A 10,358-nucleotide genomic window follows, 5' to 3' on the forward strand; every position below is an offset into this window, starting at 1 on the left:
TTTTGATGTTTGTTTTGGATTGTTGTTCTGATGGAAGAGCCAACCATGGCCCATTATAAGATTTCTAGCAGAATCCATCAGGTTTAGATTTTTTTATCTTTTGGTATTTGCTAGAATCCATGATACACCATGTCTCTGAACAAGATGTCCAGGACCTCCAGCAAAAAAATAGTCCCTCAGCATTAAAGATCCAGTGGTATTTTTAGCCATGGACAGGGGGTACTTTTTATCCCTGTTTGCACCAAACCCATGGTAGATTTGTTGTTGTCTTTTTATAGTTTCATCTGAACACAGAACGCAGTCCCTTTTGAATTTCCAGTCGTGTCTGACCACTGAATATGCTGAGTTTGTTTCTGGATGAGCAAGACGAATTTTTCTTGAAACCCTCCCAAACAACATCATTGTGATGAATGATTAAGGGAATTTGGCTTTTGTGCCTCCTTATATTTATACTCCTGTGAAACAAGACATCATAGCTGGACAAGTTCATGTTCCTTGTCACACTGGTGTGCTAAACAATGTAAATATTAATTTAAATATACTTTAGAGATATTTTACTCATAACAAATTATAGGGGTACCAACAATTGTGGCCAACGTTTTTTGGAGAAAACCATTCATGATGTGATTTACCCCCCATTTTCAATTATTTTACTTCAATGAAAGGTTGGATTTTTTTATTTTATTTTTAATACAATATCAAAAGTATAAACAATGCAGATTTATATTTTTACAGCCATTTTTGATCATATTTACTTATTCAAAAATCCAGTCAAATCCAGAGTAAAAGTTGCTAATATCCTTAATGATCACACTAAAAAGAAGCCAAAAAGATACTTACATACAGTAACTAGTTTCATTAACTCACCTTTATAGAGTACTGATACTTTAAATTACTACTAACTTCATGTATCTTCCAAACCTGTTTAATTGTCAACTGTTTCAACTGTTTTTGTCTATAAAATATCAACAGTCAACATTTGACCGCTTTTATTGTATGGACAAAATACATATACTGAGACAGTTTACAAAACCTTACTGTGTTTCCCAAAAGCATTAAATGGTCTCCATGATCAACTGAAACGCAGCCCTGATCTCTCAGCGATATCGGTCTATGCAGGCCCAGTTCGGTTTGACATTATCAAATTTCCCGCAAAAGTCGCTCCTGCTTGTTGCATCAGTGACAATGGTTATTATCACTCAGTGAACTTATAGGTACCAAGCGCATCACTTTACGGTGCGAGTGTCCAATTTACATGTTTTACATTGATTCAATGGCAGTACCACATGTACGTACCCACTCAAATCAATCAGTACATGCAGGTCCATTTTTAGCCATGTGGAGTGCGTGTGTGAATTCCCATGGAGGGGGATGGAGTGTGACCATGTTGCACACATATGTTGCTTCTAATGACGGGTTTTGATAAAAGAGCTTTGGATTAGGCATGGACTCTTTTTCATTTATGGTATATCACATTATTATCCTATATCCCATATTCAATCACCAGCACTCACCAGTTGAGCTTCACATTTATGAAATTAAATTACTTAAGGGTGTTTTTGACCCACTTAACTTAGAATTAAGTACATCTTTATATGTAATTTCATAATTACTTCTACTTTATATGAAATATGATTAAAGTATACTGCCGAATGGACTGACAAGCATTTATGGCAGACTAAAATATACTTCAGTATCATTAGTATGTATTTAAATATATTTGTAATTACGATTTTGTAATGGTGAAGTTGCATGTTAAATGTACAAACTTAGTAAAGTCATATGAAATAACACACTACAATTATGATTAAGTACTTTAATTTTATATATTACATATTATTTAATTTTTTACACCTTTTTAACACAAAAATAAGCTTAAGATTTAAAGTACAAGTGTACATTCAATATAATTAAGCATAGTTATTTTTTACAAGCTATAAACATAAAACACATCAATAATATGCAAGTGACAAAAATACCTTTAAAAGTAATGTTCGTACTCTAGAATGAGAAAACGAACTGAGAAGCCAACGTCTTTTGACAGTGTGTGTACTATATGTGAAACTGTCCTTGGGGGAGATGTGTATGTTTGTTCTTTTATATTTGCTAGTTTATTGACTCTAAAGTCTAAACTATTGAGATACATAGTTACAGTAAAGGCTTTTTGTTCTAATTCAGAATACAACACTCAGCATGTGACATCCATTCAGTGCAATCAATGGCTCACGTATGAGTCACTTTTGAGTAAATAACAGATTCTTCTGACAGAAGTAATGAGTTTCTTCTGCAAAGCTAATAAAAGATTGCATTGCTCATCAACTCAACACTTTTTGAGTTTTGAATAAAATATCCAACAATACACATCAGACAAAGCAAAAGCAAAGAATGGTATTTTCTTTTTCACTTTTATAAATCAGGTGCAATAAAGAAAATGCTTAAACACAGTTATTGGCATCCAAACTATTTAAAGGCTATTGAAAAAAAGTTGGTTGTCTTGTTACAAACAAACAAACAAAAAAATAATACCGCTCTGACCGACTCTTGTGGAAAACTTGGGGAAAAGTTATGTGTAAACACTATTTCTGTTTCATTTTATTTTGTGCTTAAAGATGCCATCCGTAATTTTTTGGGGATAAAATTGATCCAAAATAAAATGTTGTACATAACCAGCCAGTGTTTAAAACCATCTCTTACCTTAGCTTGATTCACAACGGTAAGCTTGTGACGATGGTACTGGTAGCTTTCCTTGGACAACTGGAGATTAACCTGTAGTCAAAAGCAAAAGAGTAGAATGTATGGAAATGGAAATTTAGAGGTAATGCTAATACACACAAAATACACAGTCACCCAATGCTGATGTTTTTAACATAAACCATCCGAGAACAAAATATAACAATAACAATAATTTGCACAGTATGATGCGATATGAGCCAAGCGATTGTTAGATTTAATCACTGTTGGTAGCACGATTTATTGTAATATTATTTTTCCTCAGTTGGTCAGAACCAAAGTGGCAGACATGTTGTTCAGATGGCATTTTCCGGATCTTCTGAAGAAGAGTATCCAGCCTACACATATTACTACACATATTACTCCTAAAAACATTAGATTAATCCACGCTGAGGAGCCGATCCTTGCCAATGCCCGACCCATGTAAAGATAATTCTGCAAATAACTGCAAATGCAGGTTGCAAACAGAGATGGCGACAAAGAAGCAAAACTTATGGACTGCAGCATTAAAGGTGTCATGAACTTTTTATACTGTTGTCTGAGGTCAACTAATGATGTTCGTGTGGTTTTTATAATCAAAAACATCATAACTAATAAGTAATAGGCTATTTTCTACACTGGTTTTGAGGCTCTCTCCTTAACGCTGAGTTTTGATAGGCGTGACTCACTGGAGACTTGGAAGTAAACGCCCACGGCTAGGATTGGATAAGATTTGCATATTTAATGAGCTTCAGCTCCCCTGTCAGTTCACATGAGAGAGGAGAGATTGAGGGAGAAGCGGCAACCAGAAGGATTTTCTCAATCACAGGGCTCGTAAACGTCTTTTTTAAACAAACACAATGATTTATTTCTCATCCACCCGCGATTAATTATTACTATTATTTTTATATTACACATAGTACGCAAGATCGGTCGATACAAGAAAAAACTGCATGAACAAACACACGTGTGCGCGTGCCACCCTTCAAATGTCAAGTCGAGACTCGAGAGACAACAGCACAGATCAAGAACAGAATATTATGAGATTCATCAACCTGCTGGGCTTTGTGAGCCCTGGCCCATACGTGTCTGCGTCCAGCATACTACAGGTATGTTCTGTTAGACATGTACACATAAGCAAAACAATCTATAACAACGCAATACTATTACATATAAAACTGTGTTGCACCATTCCTGTCGGATCCAAATCCAGCATCGACTGGAGATTTGTTTACAAACAATTCTGCAGTGAACTGAAGTGAACTTCCCCACGTGAGCTAGAACTTCATTTAAAAAAATATATATATATCTTGCTATCTTCTTCTATTTATTGTTGGCTATCTAGCACTAGCCGATCACCTCCAAGAGTCAGTGGGCGAGGCTACTGGTTTAGACGCGCTGTAGAGACGGTGTTTTGTAGTGCTATGACATAAGAATGAAGCACAAGATCGTTTGCTGAGCCTGGTATCTATAAAAGCTTTTCTTTGACTAACAAGGAAGTTTTCAGCACTGAAACTTAGAGGGTATTTTTATATTACCCCATGACCTTTTATATATCAAAAGCTCAAGGGAAAGTTGATTTCTCAATTAATCACCCCTTTAAATTGCATTTAAATGTCAGTAAATGGGTGTACGTGGGTCATTATGTCTACATATCGTGCCTTTAAAGTTCTCCAAATGCATATAGCCTACTCTTAATTATCACAATTTCAATAAGCTGGTTTAAACATATTTAAATTATTTTGGGCTATGGTACCAATAAACGTGCTAAAATCATGTGTACATTTGTATTAACAATGTGCTAGTTTACCACACACACACACACACACACACACACACACACACACACACACACACACACACACACACACACATATATATATATATATATATATATATATATATATATATATATATATATATATATATATATATATATATATATATATATATATATATATATATATATATATATATATATATATATATATTTTTTAATTTATTTATTTTTTTTTATTTTTTATTTTTTTTATTTTACAATTTTGACCGGACTCTTGTGCCAAAAAATCTGCAGGCGGGATATGAACACGGATATGAAGGGTTAACATTATCATCGCAGTGCATTGTGGGATAGCGAATGATCAGCGATGGCGGCGAGACCAAAGCTTCTGAAACTTTTCATTGTGACTTATTTGCATGTAACATTCCATTCTCTGAACTTTTTTATCGACGCTACAGGCGTGACGTGGGATGAAAACGGATACATTCTGTACTGCCCGTGCATGGGTAACGAGAGCATAACACATCGGAGACATTTACAGCTCATCCACACACACTCTTCCTTTAGAAGCAAAGCTACAGATATAAAGCGGCCGTATCTGTCTGTTTTCTGTTGGAATAATAAACATATTTATGTTGTATGTTCGTCTTTAGGTCGGTTTGGAAACCAAGTGGACCATTTTCTCGGATCACTGGCTTTTGCTAAAATGCTTAACAGAACACTCGCGGTTCCGCCGTGGATTGTTTACCGCCATCACTCACCCCCTTTTAAAAACGTAAAACAAAACACACTACTTTGACTGCACATTTCAAATATCCATGTACCCTTTTGGAAAGTCCAGCATAAGCTGGTGGGGTTTTGGGAGTGACACAGTTGCTGGGTTATAGCTGGGTGTGAGTTGATCATTATCTGGTTTGAAACCAATGTTACTTTAATATAATTTACATTCAATTATATAATTTATTCTGTTTATTTTTGTATATATTCATTTGTTCTTTTGTATTTTATGCTGCAATTAATACTTTATTTAGTTTTAACTTTATTTAAATTAACAAAAACTGCTTTAGTTAGCAATAACAACATAGGTTCATTCAAATTATGAGTTGTTCCAAACTGGTATGACGTCTTGGACCAACACCTTTCTGTTTACCAGCTGGTTTAGAAACATAGAGGATGAGGAACCACATAATGACCAGCTGTCACTAATAGTTCAATAGGGGACAGTACAATTTATTGATAATATATGGTAGACTCCTGTTTCTCTCCAACAGGTGCACGTCCCATACAGTGAGTATTTCCAGTTGGAGCCAGTGAAGCAGTACCACCGTATGGTGAGTTTGGAGGACTTCATGAAGCACTTGGCTCCTAAGCACTGGCCCCGTGGTCAGAGAGTCGCCTACTGCTTCGAGTCGGCCTCTCCCAGGAGCCTGGACAAAAAGAGCTGTCCGATGAAGGTAACATGGCTGTTCATTCCTCAAGGTGCTTGGAGTGCAATTGTTGACGATTGCAATGCAAAATACTGTCGGTTTATGCACTTTACACTGTAGACATGTATACACTGTAAAAATGTTTTGTTGGTTTAACTTTAAAAAGTAACTAACCTGGTTGCCTTAATTTTGAGTTTATTGAAATAAAAAAGTTGAGTTGATACAATGAAGGAAATTTGTTTAATAAATAGAAACTCAATAAATCATGAACATAGCACAATTTGGCATGTTTCACTGCGTCATCAGAAATAAAACACACACAATTACCCAATATGCTTACAAAATCTTTTAATACTATTTTAATAAAGGTTGTCGAATCTCAAAAAATGTTCATTGTATTAACTCAAAATTGTAATTTCAATAAACTCAAAATTTTAAGGCAACCAGGTAACTTTTTTTCTAAATATTTTTTTTACAGTGTATTAAAGGGATAGTTCACCCATAAATGACAATACCCTATGATTTACTCACCCCCAAGCCACCCTAGGTGTATATGACATTCTTCTTTCAGACAAATACAATCGGAGTTCTATTTTAAAATGTCCTGGCTAAACCAAGTATTATTAGTAAGAGATAATGTACATCGAGCTGGTTGTTATCGCTGAATAAACTCAGAAAGAGTGATCTTGCGTCACTCTGAAAGGGTTTATTTTGGGATAACAACTGGCTGGAATGTCTGGATGTACATTATCCTGCTACATGGCTACTTGTCTCAAGTAAGTTATACACGGAAATTTTTATTAGCTCTTATGCAAAGCTTCCATGAAGAAAAAGTTTCAAACTGCTTTTAGCCTTTATCCATTGCTGATAAGATTTGTTTTTGCCATATATGTTGAAATGAATGCTGAAGTCTTCGATTTGTTACCCATGGCGGTTAAGTGTTTTTCAGTCACAAGATGGCTGCAGACAGTCAACAAAAGCGGAGTGACATGTTAAGCATACAAATAGTACCAGTCTAAAAGATAACTCTTAGTACCAGTACGAGTTTTGTGTTATTTTGGCGGTTGTTATCTGGGAAAAACATACCATTGGGATGCGTGATTGAAAAAAAACAAAACAGAATCAAGTATCCCACACAGCCGTGTAATGACTGCTGAAAATTTGATCATCGATCCATGCACTATTTTGGGCTGCCATTCACTGCCGTTATAATGTTTGAAAGAGCCAGGACATTTTTTTTTTTATGTAACTCCGATTGTATTCGTCTGAATAATGTCATATACACCTTAGATGGCTTGAGGGTGAGGGGGATCATTTAATTTTTTTGGGTGAACTATCCCTTTAAGGTTGAGAAATGACATCATATGCTATGGAAACACTGCCATCTATTGGATATTTAGCAGATCTGCATTTTGTTTCATACCACAATATTTTTTAATGACAGCCTGTTGATTCTGATGCAGGAGGGAAATCCTTTCGGCCCGTTCTGGGACCATATTGGAGTCGACTTTGACCGTTCAATTCTTTTCGGAGGTCTGTCATTCAGCTCCTACTACCAGCCGCACTGGGTAAAGAGGTAAGATTAGGCTGAAACACGCACATCAATCAAAATAATTGCACTCAGACTTCCTTAACTTTATTTTTCCCACTCTCAAACTCTGTCTTTTTCTTCAGGTTTCCCCCAACGGAGCATCCAGTTCTCGCTCTTCCAGGAGCCCCAGCGCAGTTTCCTTTATTGGAGGAGCACGTTGGTCTGCAGCAGTATGTAATTTGGTCTGACAAACTGATACAGGAAGCCGAAGGCCACATCAACACCCTGCTAAATAGACCCTATGTGGGCATCCATCTGAGGATTGGATCTGATTGGGTAAGCTCTGTGTATTTATGTGAGTAGAGGTTTTTCAGAAGATCAGATACAACTGGAAGCTTCTAGAATTATCATCTCATGTGCACTTAAGAATTTTACAATACTGCTCATTTTCATCTTGTTAGAAATGAATCCCTTTATACAGCAGGCATGCATTAAATGGACTAATGCAGCAAATCAGCATAGTAGAATGATTTCTGAAGGATCATGTGATTGAGTACTTCTGTGATAGAGTGATTGTAACACTGAAATAATGTAACACTGAAATAATGATACTTATTTTAAAATCATGCTTTTTACTGTATTTTGTATCAAATAAATGCAGCCTGATGAGCATAAGATACTTCCAAAAACATAAAAAAACTTGCTGACCACCACAAACCTTTAAACGCTGTATTTAGTATTTTCTTTATGTATGTAAATGATATATCCTGTTTATCTATCCTTTATTCTTAAATAGTTTTCTTTTTGTTTATTTACCTTTTAAAAAAAATGTTTTACTTTGTTGTTGTCTTAATTAGTATTAAATGCTGATGTCATAAAATAACCAATTATATAAATAAACAGGCTATGATTTGATTATATAGAAAAAAAATCTGCACTTGGTATTGGTGCTCTAGGAATCTAATAAAACTCAGATATTTTTTGATACTATAATTCAGATATACTCTATATTGTCAAAAGTATTGGAACAACCCTCCAAATAATTGAATTCAAGTGTTCCAATCTCTTCCACTGAAGGCCACGGCTGTTTAAAATCAAGCCCTAGGCATGCAAACATTTGTGAAAGAATGGGTCGCTCTCAGGTGCTCAGTGAATTCAAGTGTGCCTGTGCAATAAGTTTATTCGTGAAGTTTCCTCTCTACTAAATCTTCCACGGTCAACTGTTAGTGGTATAATAACAAAGCAGAAGAATTTGGGAACAGCATCAACTCAGCCATGAAGTGGTAGGCCACGTAAAATCACAGAGCGGGGTCAGCTCTGACTTCAGTGAACAGAAGTCACCAAAATCATCTTCAGTCAAAAGCTGTGGAAAGTCTTCCCAGAAGAGTTGAAGCTGTTATAGCTGCAAAGCGTGACCTAATCCATATTAAACCCTACGGATTAAGAATGGGATGCCATTAAAGTTCATGTGCATGTAAAGGCAGGCATCCCAAAACTTTTGGCAGTGTAGTTTATATTATCAGATATATCAATTTAGATATGATATAATTCGGTAAATTATGGTAAATCTATTCCTAACATTTGTACTCCACAGGTACATTTGAAATAATGCGTCTGGTTTTATGAGATTCCTAAAGCAGCAAAAGTGCAGAATTTTAGCCATAATGTAGCCTGAATAAAATGATATCCATTATATCCTCTTAAATATTGTTATCATAATTCCAAACAGCAAAATGCCTGCAAGCTTTTGAAGACGGGTGATACTGGTCCTCACTTCATGGCGTCTCCACAGTGTGTGGGATACGACCGTCAAACTGCGCTGCCGCTGACCATGACCATGTGTTTACCGGATCTGTCTGAGATCCGTCGTGCTGTGAAACTCTGGGTGAAGAACACCAGTGCTCGGTCAGTATACATAGCCACCGACTCCGAATCGCATGTCACAGAGATTCAGAAACTTTTCAAGGGCAAGGTGAGGTTTCATATTTTAGCATTAAACATGTGTGAACATGATTTAGTAAACAGAATATCATAGTGTTGACACATTTTGTGCAGGTGAAGGTGGTGAGTTTGCAGCCGGACACTGCTCAGATCGACCTGTATATCCTCGGACAGTCCGATCACTTCATCGGCAACTGTGTTTCGTCCTTCTCAGCTTTTGTTAAAAGGGAGAGAGATGTTCACGGGAAACCTTCATCCTTCTTTGGCATGGACTACCCAGGGAAAAGGAAAAGAAATGAGGAACTCTAATGAAATTAAGAGGTTACATTTTTGTAACTGTGAAGACTGGTTGACGTGTTGCATGTTTCAGGTGTCTCATAAGAAGATTTGGATATATACTTCAAGTACTTAAATAAAGGGAGAACAAGGGAAGTTAATTCCTTAATTTCTCTGGACTCTGCATATCTCCCATGTTGCACTACTACCTTAACTGTGAGCAACCAAACATCTTGCTTCCTATTTCTTCTAGAAAGAAATGTGAGTGTTTATCATGGCATGCCATATTTGTATTGGGCTGTTTGTATAGACTGGCTAATTTAAGGATAGATACTGACCCCTGTGAGGGTCAAGTAATTATGGTAGAGGGGCAAGTCAGAATTAGTCAAGGGTAAGCGGTTAGAAATTGCACTTTTCAATTGAAGCCAATTTGGAAGCTCCAGTTATTTCTGAAAATGAATATATGTATGCACCACTGTATAAAAATATTTAATGCATTTCATATCATCTTTCTGGTGTCTTGCAGTAATGCAAGTTGCCTTTTTTGAAAGTCTGTGAAAGCAAATGGCTTAAATGTTTTAAAAGGGTTTTAAGCTGTTTGTAATTGTTAGGTAATTTTGTACAACTTTAGATGACATTAATCAAATTAGTTTATCAATAAATAAAACAAGCAGTATTCTGTGTGTATTTATGT

At 36.0% G+C, this 10,358-nt stretch overlaps 1 protein-coding gene across 1 annotated transcript; it reads left to right on the forward strand.

Moving 5' to 3' along the window:
- Positions 1-4,815: 4,815 nt before the first annotated feature.
- Positions 4,816-10,355, forward strand: pofut1 (protein O-fucosyltransferase 1). The gene is made up of 7 exons (XM_067447329.1): positions 4,816-4,995; positions 5,143-5,264; positions 5,761-5,943; positions 7,380-7,492; positions 7,591-7,783; positions 9,177-9,419; positions 9,503-10,355. Exons 1-7 carry the CDS (start codon positions 4,857-4,859, stop codon positions 9,695-9,697), a joined length of 1,188 nt encoding a protein of 395 aa, XP_067303430.1. The 5' UTR covers positions 4,816-4,856; the 3' UTR covers positions 9,698-10,355.
- The last annotated feature ends 3 nt before the right edge of the window (positions 10,356-10,358 follow it).

This window comes from Pseudorasbora parva, chromosome 6, assembly GCF_024679245.1.
Source record: "Pseudorasbora parva isolate DD20220531a chromosome 6, ASM2467924v1, whole genome shotgun sequence".
Lineage (NCBI taxonomy): Eukaryota > Metazoa > Chordata > Actinopteri > Cypriniformes > Gobionidae > Pseudorasbora > Pseudorasbora parva.